Source organism: Ochotona princeps, chromosome 14 (genome assembly GCF_030435755.1).
Source record: "Ochotona princeps isolate mOchPri1 chromosome 14, mOchPri1.hap1, whole genome shotgun sequence".
Lineage (NCBI taxonomy): Eukaryota > Metazoa > Chordata > Mammalia > Lagomorpha > Ochotonidae > Ochotona > Ochotona princeps.
In genome coordinates this window covers 59093829-59112039 of record NC_080845.1, presented here as the reverse complement: position 1 = coordinate 59112039, position 18211 = coordinate 59093829, and the positions used below count along the sequence as shown (strand labels likewise).

At 43.7% G+C, this 18211-nt stretch overlaps 1 protein-coding gene across 2 annotated transcripts in view; it reads right to left on the bottom strand.

The window, feature by feature from the left end:
* Positions 1-15868: 15868 nt before the first annotated feature.
* The window catches only part of AUH (AU RNA binding methylglutaconyl-CoA hydratase), a 162457-nt gene continuing 160114 nt past the window's right edge, over positions 15869-18211 (bottom strand). For both annotated transcript variants that reach the window (XM_004581135.3, XM_058672893.1), the window contains one exon: positions 15869-16397. In XM_004581135.3, coding sequence (XP_004581192.2) covers positions 16320-16397 — 78 coding nt within the window. In that variant the 3' untranslated portion in view covers positions 15869-16319. The remainder of the gene's footprint in view (positions 16398-18211) is intronic.

Below are 18211 nucleotides of genomic sequence, written 5' to 3'. Positions count from 1 at the left end.
GTGCATGAAGACACATGTATTAGTTTGTTCTTGGTTGCTGTGACAAAATACCCAAGGCTGGAGATTTTATAAAGAAGTTTATGTAGCACATGGTTCTGGAGGCTAAGAATCCAAGATCAGGTCATGCCCTCTGTTCAGCCTCGCCTGCAGACGATCTCAGAGTACGCGGAACCACCATGTTAGGACAGTGCACACTGAGGGTAAGATCATCTCGCCCACAGCCGCGCTGGATCAGACTGCCTCTTCCTGCAACAGCTCCCTCTTGTGGTAAGTGATCAGAGTGCCACACAATCCCTGGGAGGGCAGGATTTCAGAGGCCCAAATCGCCTGGCACCAGGCCCTAGCACTTAGTGGTCCTGCCACAATGGGAACCGAGATTCCAGTACATGAAATTTTAGGGAAGTGAATGGGGCCACATGAAAACCACAGAAGCAAGTGCGGGCCGGATACAGGGGAGGGAATGCATTATGTATGGGCTGGATACAGGGGATCTGTTTGACGACAAGCTCGGGGCTGGGGTCGTTTTACAGAAAGGCTGTTTGATTGGGTCAAGGTTGGCTGCTAACCAAGGTCAGCTCTCCACCTCTCTGGCCCCAGCAAGTACCTCTAATGGCAGCTGGCCCCATGGCAGACCACTCCTGGGAGCTTGTGGGCTGGGGTCCAGCGAAGGGAACCCCCTTCCCCCTGGAGCTGAGGTGTGTGGCTGGGAGCTGCCACAGCAGGCAGGATGTGTGCTGGAGAATGGGGAGTTCCCTGCTACCCCAGGCCCAGCTCCCCTCACCCATGGATGCCAACTCCACTCCTGACCGATGAACTCAGCTTTCTGAACGTTCTCAAGCTGGGTTGAAACTCTGCATCCAGAAGCACTTAGTTCATCTTTTTTAGTTGTACAGACACAGGAACAATCAAACTGGGACTTTTCTGTTGTGTGTGAGACTCCGAGAGTCATACATTTTTTTTAAAGACCTATTTATTTCTATTTGAAAGGCAGATTTAAGAGAAAGAGAGTGCGAAAGCTCTTCCATCTGCTGGTTCACTCCCAAATGGCTGCAATGACCAGAACTGAGCTGATTCGAAACCAGGAGGCAGGAGTTTTTCCTGGGTCTCCATGTGGGTGCAGGATCCCAAGGTACTAAGCCATCACCCAGTGCTTTCCCAGGCCATAAGCAGGGAGCTGGAATGGTAATAGAACAGCCAGGACTAGAACCACCCTTATGGGATGCCAGCACAGCAGACAGAGATTAGCCTGTTGAGCCACTGAACTGGCCACAAGAGTCATTTGTGTGTGTGTGTGTGTATATTTGTGGTTGCAAAACTATTTAACCAAGTCAACAATAAATTCAGTAGCCAGCTCAAAAGATTACACACCGCCCAGTGAATCTGACATTTTCAGCAGCAAAGTAGACTATATCCAAGATAAAATAAAAATAAGGTAGATGAAGTGTTCACAAAGGAAACGAACTCCTATGAACCCCCCTTCCTTGAAAACAAAAAATCCCAAGTTTCTCTCCTGTGCTTGGTAGCTTTAACACAATTGCTAATTGTGTTCGTATCAAGAAGCCAAAACACCCAGTTGTTTCTGGAGCACTGGATTTTGAAGCCTGGTTTGAGTCTCCCATATTTGTGTGATGAGAGTTATGTCACAGAGTTAATCATTTCCAGGATGGTTGCAGTTGGGGTAATGAAAAACTTCTTGTGCAAGTGGCTATTAATCAGTGGTGCGACATTGCAAAATGTGTCCTGAAGCACGTGTTGTGGGATCAGAGTACAGGGCTGCATAATGCCGGCCAGTATTCGTGCCTCTGCTGACCTTTGCCGAAGCAGAACTGGAACCATGTGATGCACGTTCCTTGCCAGCAGGCTCTGATTGCCCATAATTAAGTTGGATGATATGGAGAAATAGAGATTTCAGTTCCTTCAGAGCTTTCAAAGGAAGCTGCTTTGAAGTCCCTCGCTTCTGGAACGGGGCTGTGGCTGGTTTGGACACAACACTCTTGATCATTAGAAAACCCATCCTTTAAGATGGAAATCAAATAGTTTGCTCGAGTGGTTCCTGGTGTTTTGGGGCTAGACAAAAGCTGCAGTAGACACGACCTCACAGTGAAATGACTTGATACAGAAGAAAATCAAGAGGCCAAACGAGGCTGAGAGCCAAAGACATATAAGCTCAATGCAGCGACTCTTGGTCCGGCATGTTTGATGTTCTTGAGCAATCCTGTTAGCGAGAAACAATTACTTAATCTTGCCAGTATTATCCAAAGAGAACACTTGCGAAATACGTAAAACAAATATGCTGTAATTATGACATGAATAAAGAGCTTGTGTAGCATAAACTGTTTGTGTAACATCAAGACAAACTCTTTCAGAGCCGACTGGTAATTAGCCACGGCAGCAACAATGAGCCCTGTGTTTGAGAGGAGCTGGGATGACTCCATGCGGCCCTCTTCCCACTGAGTGGTCACGGTGTCCAGGGTTGTTTTCAGTAACACCTGAGCATAATAATCCTTTTGAAACTTAACCTCAGTCCCTTACACATGCTAGGAGCCCACTACCATGTCTGGCTCCCCACTGCCTACTGGAAATCATCAAGTTGCATCTTATAAAGAAAAGGACTTTCAGTTTCCATCATTAGCAAGCACTTACTGTACTCGATAGCCTGTCCAAGGTCTGACAAGCTCAGATGAATGAACTGTTTTTGTCAACACCACATAAACACTCTACGGGGGAGCAGGAACTTAAGAGGAGGGAAGAAAACTGCGCAAAACACAACAGATACAAGGATTTCAATAATTAATTTTGGATTTTTATCCCTTAAATGCTTCATGTCAGGATTGACTTATTCTGGGTTATGGCTCTTGGTTTGGCCACTGGGGGCTGATCTATCCTGGACCACCCAGCCTGATGACAAGGCAGGGCAGTCTCCCTAGACCCTGCCTTACAACACACACTTGGAACACCACACAGCCATAAATTCTACCCCTTGGCTGCCGCTACACTTGACATCTGGGGAGTAAAGTATAACTCAATAATGTCAGTTTCGATGTACCAGAGGTCAGCAAGCTGCTCTACGTACCTTACTTAGCCATCACAGCTTGCAGGGTGTACACATGGTTGACTAGAGCCAGTGTAGGGTGGGGGATGGACACACTGCAGTGAGCATCACTCCTTCCCACCTCTGGGTTTCCTTAGATGCCTATGACAGCACTTGTAAAAACTGTCTGGAAAATTCTGTCCAAGATTTGCAGAAATTAGTCAAAGACTGACACCAGTCTGAGCATCATTTTTTTTTTAAGGACTGGATCTGTCAGGATTGCATGTGACATTTTAACTTGCTCTGTCCCACCCCCTCTTTCCAGCCCTGCCTCACAATCATCGTAGTAGTGTCTCAGTCTATTCCTAGAACTGCAGCAGAAGACAACAAACTGGGTTTTCCGAATTGAAAAGAGCGTTCTCGGGCCCGGTGGCGTGGCCTAGTGGCCTCGCCTTGAATACGCCTTGATCCCATATGGTCGCTGGTTCTAATCCCGGCAGCTCTACTTCCTCTCTATCTCTCCTCCTCTCTGTATATCTGACTTTGTAATAAAAATAAAATAAATCTTAAAAAAAAAAAAAAAGAAAAGAGAGTTCTCACATTCCTGGAAGCTGACAAGTCCAGCTTAGGGTACTGATATCTGCAGAGGGTCTCTTGCTATCTGGGGTCTGATGTCACAATGTGGCGGAGGGCATCGCATGGTAAGAGAGTATATGAGTGAGAGAAGGTGGAAGAGAGAGCGCAAGCACTTGTGTAACAAAACCACTTCTGTAAGAACTAATTCACTCCTGTGACAGTGGCATTGGTCCGTGGGTCAAGCCCTAATCCCACGTTAAAGGTCCCACCTCCTAATACTGTTAACAAGGGACAGTTAAAGTTCCACATGAGTTCTGGAGGGAGCATCCAAACCAAGGCACTGTGCAAATGGACAGCCTCCCAAGAGCCCCAAACCTAAACACCTGTCACTACCTAAGCTGTCTGCCAACCCTCCGGAGATTTACTAAAGAGAAAACTCCCTTTCATTGGGCTAGTCTTTATTTGGGTGTTGAACTGGACCCATGTACTCAGTCATCCAGGACAACTACGTAATATTAAAGCCAGCTGAGGCAGTGATAACAGCTGGACAAAAAAAGCTTCAGAAGAGAAAGCAGGTAATGAAGGCCCATGTGCACGTATGGGGCTGTGTGGAGACTCAGGAGAGCCCTTGGAAGCTCCTAGATCTCATGTCTGAATGCCCTTCAGGCTCTGCATAAGGAGGAAGAGAATGCTAAGGCAGAGTGGACAGCTGTCTGCAGGTCACACCTCAGCGTGCTCACAGAGCCCCTCAGGCAAAGCATTTAAGGAACCGTAATTTCATTCCTAAGATGACCAAACAGAGACATCAGTGGTCATGCACAACAAAGAACACAGAACCCACCCAGGAGAGCTAATACATAAACAAGTGACAATACTAATTGAGGGCAACTCTAATCCTGGATGGGGAGGGGAATCCAATTTTCAGATTTGCTATACTGTATTATTTAAAATGTTTACTGCACGGGTCCAGCACAGTAGCTTAGTGGTTAAAGTCCTCCCCTTGCATGCGCCAGGATCCCATATGGGCACTGGTTATAATCCCGCCAGCCCTGTTTCCCATCCAGCTCCCTGCTTGTTGCCTGAGAAAGCACTTGGGAGACCCTGAGGAGGTTCAGGGCTCCTGACTTTGGATTGGCTCAGCTGTTGCAGTTGCTTGGGAAGTGAATCAACCGGTGGAAGATCTTTCTCTCTGTCTCTCCTCATCTCTGTATGTCTGACTTCCCAATAAAAATAAATAAATCTTAGGGAAAAAAAAGAATGGGAGGAGCAAGTTAGCCAGTTCACCCCTCTGAGATTAAAAAAAATTTTTTTTTCTCTACAACAAAGCATTACAGGACTTGCAAAGAAACAAGAAAGACTCAGACAAGCAAAAAATACATTCCATAGAAACTGTTCCCAAAATGTCTATGTTGAACTTCACTAGAAGATATTTTAAATCAGCTATTTAAAAAGTGTTCAAAGAGCTAACATACTATAATGGCATTTCACTGGGTAGAGACTACCAATATAAAGATTTAAAAAAAAAAAGACAATTCTAAGACCAAAAATATAATAACTATAGTAAAAAATAGTCAATAGTCTCAAAAGCAGATTTGAGATGACAGAGGGAGGAATCAGAAAACTCAAAGACTTATCAATAGAAATGGTCAAATCAAAAACAAGTCAAAGGAAAATGAACAACCTCGGAGACGTGTGAGGTGTCATCAAGTTACGCTGATGGGAATCCCAGAGGGACAGGAAAGAGAAGTACGAGGAATACTAACAATAATGAGGCAAATAATGGAGAAAACGTTCCCAGATTTGAAGACACAAATCTGCATATCCAGGAAGACCAATGAAATAGGAGCCACTCAACGAGAGCCACAGAGAGACACATGATCGTCAAAGTGTCGGAGACACAGGATCTTGACACCAGGGAGAGAGCGGCAGCCGGTGGGGCACAGGACCACGAGCTCACAGGCAGTCATGCAGGCCAACAGGGAAAGGACTGCCAGCCAAGGGCTGAACCCACGTCTAGCAAAAGTATCCTTTATAAGTGGAGGAAAAATCAGGGTAGCACAAGAAAACCACAAAAATGACTTTGTAAAACCAAACAACAACAACAATAACAACAAAACAAAAAAACACACCGACTCTGTCACTGGTATACCTGCACACCTGCTGTACAAGACACACTATAGGGAGTCTCTGCAGGTTCAAGTGAAAAGGCCCCAACGAGTAAGTCAGATCCACACGAAAAAGAGAACAAAGAAGTGTGGGGGGAGCGCAACGTAAATGTATTTGTCGTTTGGAACTTTGTTCTCCAAATGAAGACCGCTTCACAAAACAACTATTCTAATGCTATTCTAATGAGCTTATAACGTATAAAATTTAATTTATATGCCAACAATAACACAAAGTATGGAGGAAGGCACAGAGATATACATAGGAACAAAGATTTTGCTATTAAGATCAACTTGGCATTAATTCAAAGAAGATTAACTAAGACAGCAATTAGAATTCTAAGAGAAGTCATTAAGAAGTTAAAAAATATATAGCAAGAGAAATGACACGAGAATTAGAATGGCACACTAGAAAGTCTCTAATCAACACAAAGATGATTACAAGGGAAAAAGAGAAAAACAAAAGGCACAACATGCAGAAAACAGAGTGTGAAATGATACATACAAATTCCATCAATCCTTACAATAAACAATCTAATCAAAAGGAAGAAAGGGTTTTTAAACTATTTTTTATTTCTGCTTTATGATACAGTTTCTAAGCCTCTGGGCTTTCCCAACCCTCCCCCCAAGTTCCCACTCCCCATTGATTTCCCCTCTAGTGTTACAATGGTGGCCCTTCATGAACAGTTGTAGGTCCATCACGCCACTACTGAAATGTTTCCCGATATTGTAGACGTGGACAATGTTGGAGACTCCAGCATCCTACTGTCAGTATATTTCCAACTGTTTCACTGGGAGTCCATATTTGGTCTGGATGCAGAAAGACAAACAGTATTATATGGGAGAAAGAATTTTTTTAAAAATAAAACCGAACAGTATGCTGAAATGATGAGATTCCTTTCGGATTCAGAGACATAAATATGTCAAACAATTATATACCAAGAAATACACAAAGTAAAAAAATGACCATAAGATAGATGGGTTGAGATGCCATTATGCAAAACAGGTTTTAAAGTAAAACAGTTACTACAGAAATAAGTATACCTAATACTGTTAAAACGATTAATATATTAAGGTGACACAGAAATTATAAACACACATGTCTAAGAATAAAAGGGCCACCCAAAATACACAAGGCAAAAACTGATAGAAGTGAAAGAAACAACAGACAGTTCAATAACAGCTGCAGACTTTGAAATATCACCTCAAAAAATGGATAGGGCCTGGCACGTTAGCCTAGTGGATAAAGTCCTCACCTTGCATGCCCGGGATCCCATATGGACACCAGCGCAAGTCCCAGATGCTCCATTTCCCTTCCAGTTCTCTGCTTGTGGCCTGGGAAAGCAATAAAGGATGGCCCAAAGCCTCGGAACCCTGCGCCTGCGTGGGAGATGCAGAAAAAGCTCCTGGCTCCTGGCTTTGAATCAGCTCAGTTTCAGCCATTGGAGCTACTTGGGGAGTAAACCAGCGGATGGAAGATGTTTCTCTGTCTCTCCTTCTCTCTGTAAATCTGACTTCCCCATAAAAATAAATATTTTTTAAAAAATTGGATAGAACATCTAGGCAGAAGACCAACAAAGAAAAAGCCAAAGTTTAAAATACTGTAAATGAGCTAAACCTAAGAGACACCTACTGAACATCCCACCCAGCCACAACAGACTACACATTACTTCCTAGTGTGTGTGGAGTCTTCTCCAGGATAGAGCCTACGTTAGAACAAACACCAGGCCCCAACGAATAAAAAAGACTGGCATCCCACACATGTGTGTGGGTTAAAGAATAGAATCCTTAAAAGCAAGCAAGTAAGCGAACTCAGAGCACTAAACAAAACACACACACACACACACACACACACACACACACACACACACACACACAATTAAGTACACAAAGATCCATGTGGCAAGACCAAGTCCCAAGACCACATTCAGGCTGGGTAATTCACTGTTCAACAGCCGCATGCCATATGGGTGCTGGTTCATGTCCAGGCTACTTCACTTGCTATCCAGCTCCCTGCTTATAGCCTGGCAAAGCAGTGGAGGATGGTCCAAAGCTTTTGGGACCTGAAAGAAGCTTCTGGCTTCTGGTTTCAGAAAAGCTCAGCTCTGGCCATTGCAGCCATTTGGGAAGTGAACCAGTGGATGGATAATCTTTCTCTCTGTCTCCTTTTTCTCTGTAAATCTGCCTTTCCAGTAAAAATAAATAGGTTCTGTAGCACAATGGATATTGCACTGGACTTCTAGTGACAATAAAAGTAAATAGATCTTTAAAAAATGGAAGAAAGGATTTGAAAACAAGATATCTGATAAGGCAATTATATCCAGAACATAATAAAAATACTAACAAATCAATAATAAAATGGCCAAGGGTCTTCACAGCCTTGTCTTCAAAGACAGCACATAAATTCCTAACAAGCATATGAGTAGCTGTTCAACATCACTGGTTACTAGGAAACTGTAAGTCAAAATCCCAGTAAACTACCAGTTTATGTGCCCTAGGATGGTCCTAATCAAAAAGAAGGTCAATAATAAGTGTGAATGAATATATGGAAAAATTGGGACCTGGACTCAGACATTGCTGGATTACAACAATGGTGCTTCTGGCCAGTTTTGAAGTGATCAGAATCGTTAAACACAAAGTGATCACGCCACCTAGTAATTTCATTGTAGACAGCCCTGAAAGATCAACACTGTCAGTTTTCTTAGAAGAGAGACTTCACAATCACAAGTAACACTGTACCTTCTCACCAAGAGCAGAGCAAGACAGACAACTGTTCAGAACAAACATTCCAGGTAGCAGAATATCTGCAATAGCTAGACTTTCTTTCCACCAATTCACATGTGCGCTGTCATTTTTTTCTTATACAATTATGCTATTTTTTGTATATATGTGTGTGTGTGCATACATCTACATAAATATACACATATATATTTAAAGATTCGGTTTATTTGAAAGGATGACAGCAAGAAATGGAGAGAAACAGAGAAAGAGATCTTCTGTTTGATGATTCACTTTCCAAAGGACTGCACCAGATCAAAACCAGGAGCCAGGAACTCCACCTGGGTTTCCAACCTGGGGGAAGGAGTCCAGTTACCTGGGTGACCATCTGCTGCTTTCTCTGGTACATTAACAGGGAGCTGGGCTGGACGTGGGACAGCCAGGACTTCAAAGTGCCAGCATCGCAGGTGGCAGCTGAGCCCATGGTACCTCAACATGGGACCCCGCACTTCTATTTTTAAAGCATTCAACTATGGACGCTCATCAGCAGATTCTAGGCTTCATCAGGAAAGTGTTAATAGGCAACTCAAGAGGAATGTTACTCAATGCAAGAGAGGCTGAGTCTGAATTTCTCTCGCATGTCAAACAGTTCTTCAGTTTCTGTAAACTGCACAAAGAACTCATTCAACACACGGTGCAGAGGCTGAAAGTGAAAGTGACTCAGGCTATTTTTGAAAAGGTCAAGAAAGTGCACTTGCCAATTCTCACTACGTCCTGAGGCGCTTTCCTGTGCACACTGCCTCTGGCTGCGTTGTGCCACAGCGTGAGGTCACTGCTGCTTTCAACTGCTGGAGCACCTGCTTTGGAAAACAGTTCATGGGGGACTGTGATCCAAGAACATTTAACTTCATGGTCTTTTTTCTGTTTGCCTTTTTTTTTTTTTACTATTATTTATTTATTTGAAAGACAAAGTTACAGAGAGGAAGAGAGATCTTCCACCTTTTGGTTCTTTCCTTAAATGGTCACAGTGGCTGCAGTGGGGCTTGTCTGAAGCTGGGAAACTGCCAAGCTTCTTCTAGGTCTCCACAATGTTGAAGTCCACGTCCAGGTATTTGGGCCGTCCTCCACCGCTTTCCCAGGCCATAAGCAGGGAGCTGGATGGGAAGTGGAGCAGCCAGAACACAAACACGATCTCGATCCCTTATGGGAGTCCAGCGCTGCAGGTGGTGCACAGCGCTGGCCACAACACTACATTCTTTCTGAATGCTTCAGGAGCTGAGCCATTTAAAGACAGTTTGGCAGCACAGGGTCAGAAGGAGCAAAGCTTAGGCATGAAGTTGTTCCCTTCATCACCTTACTGTGGTCCTCCCCAGCAGCTAGGACAGGATGGAGCTGCAAGAGGTGGGCAGCTATGCAAAACCTGCCAGGTGATGAGAAAATGGGCTCCTTTACACAGGGCAATCCTACTATGGCCCCTCAAATGTACCATAAACATGGCATACAGATGCATCAATATTTTTTTCTTAAAATATTAAAGGAATTGAAACTCCTTACACTATGGATTATTCCAAGGACTAAAGTAGTTAGCCAGATACAACCAAAGCACACAACTGCTCTATTTGCCCCATAGACTCAACCCTCGGTGACCAGGGCATCCACCGGGTCTGTGCCAGTGCCCAAGAGGGGCCAGCTGATGTCATGTCAGACATGCAGAACATCCCAGGGCTGAGGATTGTTCTCAAGCTCTACCTCTGCCAGTTCCCACAATTACCCACTTTGTGCATTTTACATTCGGAGGCAGGCACAGCTGCTGGCCTCAGGGGAGTGTAAGCAGCCTTCCTTGCTGGTTCAGTCCATTTTATGTCTCTGTCAAGCACACAGTAGCAAGTAGAGGGGGTGGAGCAGGAAGGGTGATAGCTGTGTGGCTCCTTCGCAGCCTGTGGCAGCCTCTGAAGGCCTACCTTCACATGGCAGGCAGCTGTTCCCTATGGCTGCATGTCGCTTTCCCATGGTGAGGCAACCAGCTTCTTGTGTACAATCCCTGGCTTTGAGTGCCACCTCCTTGTCCCAATTGTGCTGCTCTGAAATGCTGAACTTTGGCCTCATTGTTGGTTTCAGGGGAGTCAATACTTGCCCCAAGAGCTCCCAGGTGCTTACAAGCAAACAAGGGGGAATCCATGACTACCTGGCACTGGGATGTTGAGAACTGGGTAGAGTACTCCAGTCTGACCAGGGCCAACAGAGAACAACGCATCTGCCTCTCTCCCCGAATGATGCCCAAGACGCTCTTGGCTCATGTGGCTCACTGCCTCCTTTTGACAAGTATTTTCAAGCTGCAATTCCTCCAGACCCTGGGTGGCACGGTTTAAAGAGACCCGTGCTGCAAGGTCATATCCACTGCTACCAGTATCTTGACACACTTGATGCACCACTACTCCCGCCAATACCAGCTCTGCGTATTTGGTGGTGCAGTCATTGACCGTTGGCACCCTGAACACACACTGGCTAGCACTAGTCCTGCTCTCAGCCTCAGTGTCATGAACCTACTTCCCAAGGTTTTTGTATTAAGTGTGTGAAAGTATGGATAATGTTTGGTACAGAGGCGGCATGGCGTCTCTGTTAACTGCGACTGTCATCCTGCTTTCCTATAGCATCAGATTCATTGATAAGTATCCCATATTCTTCCAGGTGATGAGGACATTGCTGAACTCAGGGCAAAGGACACTGTGGGTTGAGAAAAACACACCTAGCAGCCTTTGGTTATGCTATGTGGCTGTTTGCAAGCTTAACAGTAATGAAAAGGTCAACTGCTCTAAGTTTAATTCCTGATTCCACCCTACAGCTGTTGTGCATTTACAAAAATATCAGTCACTAAGTAATAACTTTAGCAAGCTTTATGCATTTTTATAACACATGTATATCAATCATAGTTATTTTTCAATCAACTGTGATACAGAAACTTATTGCGATCTGGTAAAGCCAATAAACATTGACATATACGTTAGTTAATATTTAAGCAGGCTGGCAGACAAATAATGGCATGATTAACTCTTTTAATGTGTCTGCCTGCCAGGACCTTTGTACCTCAAATAAGAACAAATGTAGGGCACACAACCATAAGTGGAAATTTAGGACAAGGGAGGAAAAGCGCTGCTTGCCAGGCAGCAACCAAGCTATTATGAGAATATGCATTTTCCGTGAGCGTTGCTTCATGAATCGACACCATGGCCCAAGCATGAAGCATTCTGGTAGGAAAGCAACACTTGGTGCCAAGCCAACCTCTGATGGCTAGCAGAGAAACAAATGACTCCAGGGGGTGAAAAAATCAGCTCCTTCAGTACTGAAAAACAAACACAATGAAGATGATCTTTGAAAGTCAGCGAAATGGATCCTGGAAACTTCAATTCCTACTGGGGCCATTATCAGAGCTCCTCTCTTACCTCAAACTTCAGTGCCTTAGAACACTCTTCCCCTTTCACCGGGAAGTTACACATTAACCAGCAACAAAGACGTCAGAACCAGCAGCTCTAAAGCTCCCAGACTCAAGTGATTTTCTTTGTTTGTGTCCTCTGAGCTGAAACCCGGAGTGATGAGCCAGCCTTCCTGAATTTCTTCTGGGACCTCATCTCAACGCAGGCTGCACCCGCGCCATAGGCAGCCTGCGGCACCCTGGTGGGGCCTGGAGTGAGCACACACTCACACTGCTAAGTGTGGGAGGAGGAAGGCAGAAGGGATAAGTATCTGAGCCTTCCCCTAGTGGCATGGGCCCTTCCCAGATGGTGAGAACAATAGCCATCCCTCCTTGTTCCTGAAATTGCACACAGCACCAAATCCCATACATTATGTTTTATCCAATATGTACTTTGACAAAGTAAATTGGGCACATTAGAGATGAACAAAAACAGTAACAGCAATATACTGTAATAAAAGCTGTTTAAAACTTAATGCTGGGGGCCCGGCGGCGAGGCCTAGCAGCTAAAGTCCTCACCTTGAATGCGCCAGGATCCCATATGGGCGCCGATTCTAATCCCGGCAGCTCCACTTCCCATCCAGCTCCCTGCTTGTGGCCTGGGAAAGCAGTTGACAACGGCCCAAAGATTTGGGACCCTGCACCCCCGTGGGAGACCCGGAAGAGGTTCCAGGTTCCCAGCTTCGGATTGGTGCAGCGCCAGCCGTTGCGCTCACTTGGGGAGTGAATCATCGGATGGAAGATCTTCCTCTCTGTCTCTTCTCTCTGTATATCTTTGTAATAAAAAACAAAACAAAACAAAACAAAAACACTTAATGCTGGGCTCAGTGCAGTCGCCTAGTGCCTAAATCCTCATCTTGCAATTGCTGGGAACCCACATGGGCACTGGTTTGTGTCCCGGCTACTCTACTCTCCACTTCCCATCCGGCTCCTGCTTATGGCCTGGGAAAGCAGTAGAGGACAGCCCAAATCCTTGGGACCCTGCACCCATTTGGGGAACCCAAAAGAGATTCATGACTCCTGGCTTCGGATTGGCTCAGCTCTGGCCAATGTGGCTACTTGGGGAGTGAACCAGCAGACAGATCTTTCTGTCTCTCCTTTTCTCTGTAAATCTGCTTTTCCAATAAAAACTAAATAAAATCTTTTAACAAAGCAAAACAAAGAAACACTTACTGCTTCTGGCACTTTCTACTTAATGTTTTTGGAATATGAGTTAATCACGTGTAACTAAAATTTGCAACATGAAACTGCAGTTAAGGGGGGACTTAAACCATCATCACCTAGACTGCTCTACTGAAAAGAAATCAAGTGAGGGGTGGGTGTTGGGTGCAAGTAGTTACGTTGTTACTCAGGATGCTGCATCCTGTGCCAGGTGCCTCATTTCAGTCTGGGCTATTCCTCTCTGACTCTGCTTCTTGCTAATGTGTACCCCATGAGGCAACAAGGGATGGCTCTGGTACTGAGGTCTCCAACTGAGTTCTGGGGTCCAGAAGTTTTGGTCTGGCCCAACCCTGGTTGTCATAGGCAGTGGATTGGTGGGTGGAAGATGACTATCAAGTAAGAGAGATCAAAATGAATTAACTTCAAAAAAGACCCAGAACATGGAGTTGATTCAAATAAAAATCAAGTGAAAACCAGACATGTGTACAGAGAATGGACACTTCTCTTGCTATGATATATCAAGCCTACAATCACTACAAGCCGAAACCACTGCAAGACTCTGCTTTCGGATATGAGCATGGAAATGTAAGGTGTTTATTATGAGGCAAAAATATTCTTAAATTTTATTTTTCATTTGAAGGGTAAGGGAATAATGAACCATGCACTGGTTCATTTCCCAAATGTCTAGAAGAGCCAAGGTTGGACCCAAGTCACAGCCAAAAACCAGGAGTTCAATCCAAGTCTCCCATAGGAGTACGCAGTTCCCTAGGTGCTTTATCCACCTACCGATACTCCAATCCAGAAAACCAGATTGGAAGTAAAGTAGCCAGGACTCAAACCAGGCACTCCTATACAGAATGTGCGTGTTTTAAGCAGCGACTTCACTGCTGAGTCAAAAGCCTGCCCCTCCCTGGCCAATTTTGCAATCTGTGTACTAGAGGTCTTCAAAAAAGTTCATGGAAAATGCATCTTATAAAAAGACTATGCAAGGACGTCAAAACTGCTTGCACCAAAACAAACTTATTTCCTAATTCCATGAACTTTTTAAAAGTATTCTCACATACTCCAGTGACTTAGTAAGCATTTGCTAGAAGTTAAACGGCAATCAGCCATAGTAGATTAGACTAGGAACACAATATATGCAAGCAGTCATTCAGACACTCAATAATGTTTTCTCCATTAACATAATTATTTCCTACTCAGTAAAAATGGAAGTGGCGTTTTAGCATGTCACCAAAGGGACAAAATAGCCCTGAAACCTTTTGGCTACAAAAACAAACACCAGCACTTGATCTGCAAATTACCACACCTGAAAAGAACAGCCTAGCAAGTTTAACAGTAAACAAGTGTGCAGGCCACCCGGGATAATTACCAGGGGGACTAACTTGCATTTTGATAAGCCCCTTGTGTATTATTCTCATCAGCTGAGCAATCATCACAAATCTGAATAGTCTCTGCACCAAGGGTGATGCTTACCTGGACGCATGCGCATCGCAGACGGCCGTCCACCTTGGCAGGAGAAACAGCAGCTGCCAGTGGGTTCAGGCTTGTCTCTCCTAGGAATTCTAGGATTGCGATTCATGCTTCAGTTTCCCACACTAAAGCATGAGGTTCCAAGAAGGTCCCTAAGACAAGGATGTCCACAGCCAGAGGAGAAAGGGACTCTTGAGGGAGGCACTGGGCTGCAGGGCAGTAAGTTGCCTGCGTTGGTGTCCAGGCCATATACATGCCACACACAGGTCCTGAAGCCAGCACTCTCTGGCTCACCAGTGGCGCCGGGCTCAGAAGTGGTTCAGTTGAATAAAATACCCTCAAGTTCACTGAGAGTATGACAATGCTCGCCTTCTTTTCTATATCCCGTGTCCCCATCCTGGCTGCAGAACCTTCAGACACTGCAGAGCTTCTGGCGTGTGCAGGGGACAGGTGTGTTTGTCAGTGGAGGACGTGGGGTTCTTGGGACGACCCCCTTTGCTTTCGATGGGATGCAATCAGCTGTAGGCGAGGAAGTACAGAACAGTGTCCACTTTGTTCTTTATCCAGGATTCTGGGCATGTCTGTGGTCCAGCCACAGCTATCCCGTATTCTGTCGTTGTGAATTAGCCTGGCTTTGGTGAGGCCAGGAAGCCAGGCTACAAGCTGGGAGAAGGGACTAGAAGCACAACAGTATTTAAGTCTAGGGACCTCACAAGCAATTTGGACATCTCTGACTGCATTAATTTTCCCCCTTCAGGGGGAGGGCACGGGCAGGGGCTAGGGGAACATCAGAGCCTATGAAACACTGCTATAAAATGAAATGCAATAAAAATATATGTAAATAAAAAAAGGAAAACAAACAAAATTTTCCACCTTCAATTGTGTATTCTAGGACGATGTAAAGAGGTGGTCTGATAGAATCAGCGTGGGACTGTGTCTTTTAAAACACAATGTGGGGGCTCGGCAGCATGGCCTAGTGGCTAAGGTCCTCGCCTTGATCCCATATGGCCGCTGGTTCTAATCCCGGCAGCTCCACTTCCTCTCTATCTCTCCTCCTCTCAGTATATCTGACTTTGTAATAAAAATAAAATAAATCTTTAAAAAAAAAAAAAACAACACAATGTGCAATGACTTACCCAGTTTGAAAAAAATATATACATACATGGGGTCAAAGAAAAATTCCCAAGTTTTTGTTTTCCACTAATTTTATTTGTAGTAGGTAGTTTTTGCTCAGAATATTTATGCAAGTCATGTTTCAGGTTGAGATGTATAGATCTGTTTGTTCATATGTATGTAATCACTGAGAAACTTTATTTGGTATAACTTCAGTTTTGGTATACAGAAATAATTTTATTTTCTTAATGCAGCACAGTAGACATACAGTCAATATTGTTCCCTAGAATGTGCAATATATAAATTATTCACATTAAAAAAAATCAAGAACAGAAAGTCTCATAAGCAGGAAATATTTAAAAATGTGTATCTATTTTGAATCTGTTTTTGACAATATACACTACTAGCTTTATAAATCTGAATGAGGATGAAATAATACACATTAGAATGAAACCCACACACGTGTCCATTCCAGGATGTTTCATATACTACACGAGTACCTCATTCTTCACTTTGGTCACTGAGATTCCGTGTGCTGAGCCACAGAGTGGGTCTGAAAGATACCTCCAGAAGTACGTGTATTACAGTGGCATTTTCATAATTCCTTTTTCTTCTATTATTCTCCTTTATAACGTGGGGGCCTCTTCTCTTTAAAAGCAAGAAGCCCTTCAACTCTGTCTTTTGTTGGAATGATCTAAGAAAAACAGAACATTATACGACATAAACTAAAGATGAAAAAAAAATGGTCAAGTTATCTAGCTCATTCTAAAGTTATGAAATCTACTAGCCACATGTGAAAAACTCTCCTAATTATGAAATTAAATTGATCATTCCTATTTCAAATATAACTCCTCTGTCTATTTCAAATATACTGAGAAACACTAAAAGAACTTATTTTTCAGAACAATTTCAAGTTTACCAAAAGAAGTGGGGTGGAAAAAGAGTTCCCACACACATCCTCCAACCTTGCCATTTCCCCTGTTAGCAACATCTTGCAGATGTGTGGTACGTTTGCTACAAAAAATGAACCAATACCGAAACATTATTAACTAAAATCAGTAGTTTCCATTAATGTTCTCTCAGTGAGCTTTACGTCCCATGGGTTTTGACAGACAAAACATAACACATGTCCATCATCACAGAATCACACAGAACAGTTACACTGCCCCAAATATCCCTTACGCTCCATGTGCCCTTTCCCTCAAAATTATATCTACAGTTTTGCCTTTAGCAGAATGTCACTGACTTGGAATCAACTGTGTGCTGTCCTACCTGACTGAATTCTTACAGTAAAAAGCATTCCAGTTCTGCTCGTGTTTGTGTTTGGGAAGACAGCTTATACGTCTTATCACTAGGAAACATTTCACTGCATAGGTTATCCATTCACCTACAGGAGAATAATTTCTGGCTTCCAGTCTTGGCAATTGTGAACAAAGCCTGGTGTGCAGGTTTCTGCGTGATGTTTTGAATTCATTTAGGTGTATATAACAAGGAAGTTGACTGCTGGATCACATGATGAGATTGTATTTAGCTTTCGAAGAAGCTGTCAAGTTCCCCCTCTGAAGTGGCTGAACCACTCACCATTCACAGCAGTGCAGGGAAGTCGGTCGCTCCACACCCTCAACAGCACTCGCTGTACGCAACCTTCACCTCATGGCTCCATTTGCTATTGCTTACTGACATGTTTCTGACATTTTTTCAAATGATTACTTGCCATCTGTACTACTACAAAAAGTGGATGGGGAATGGAATTAAAAACTACCCGAAAGATCAACCCAAACCTTATGTCACTGCCAATTGTCCCCAGGTTATCCCCTAGGAGTTATAAGAGCTTACAATGTAATTCAGGCTTATGACTACGCGTTCAGTCTTGGGAAAATGTAGACTTCGTGTTCATCAACGGTTCTCATATGTGTCTGTTCAGATGTTTCATCATCACACACCTCCAAGACTATCCTCTCTCTAATGACCTCAGGTTGCTGCTTTGTCAATTACCAGTTGAATCTATTTATGCGAGTCTCTTTCGGGGTTCTCTATTCTGCCCAATTGGTCTATTTATCTTTGCTTTTACCAAAAACTACACTATTTGATTTCTGCAGATTTATAAGTCTTTGAAGTCAAGTTGTGTCAGTCTTTCAACTTTTTTCTTCTGTAATACAACGTTGGTTATTCTGACTCTCAGAATACAGATAAGAATTTACAGTTGGTTTGTTAATATCCACAAAGCAATTCATTTGGATATTTCTGTGATTCTATTAAATTGTGTAGGTCAAACTGGGACTGACTTCTTAACAAAAGGGAGGGTTCCTCTCCATAAGCATGTCCTATGTTCTACTTAGTTAATTCTTGTTTCTTTCACTAGAATTTTGTAGTTTCCTCTTATAGATCTCATAGTTCACACCTAAGTTTTTTACGTTTCATGTGCTAATGAAAATGGCATTGGCCTTTTTAAAATTCTAGCTCTTCATTGCTGGTAAACATGGAAAAAAATTGATTTTTGTGTATTAG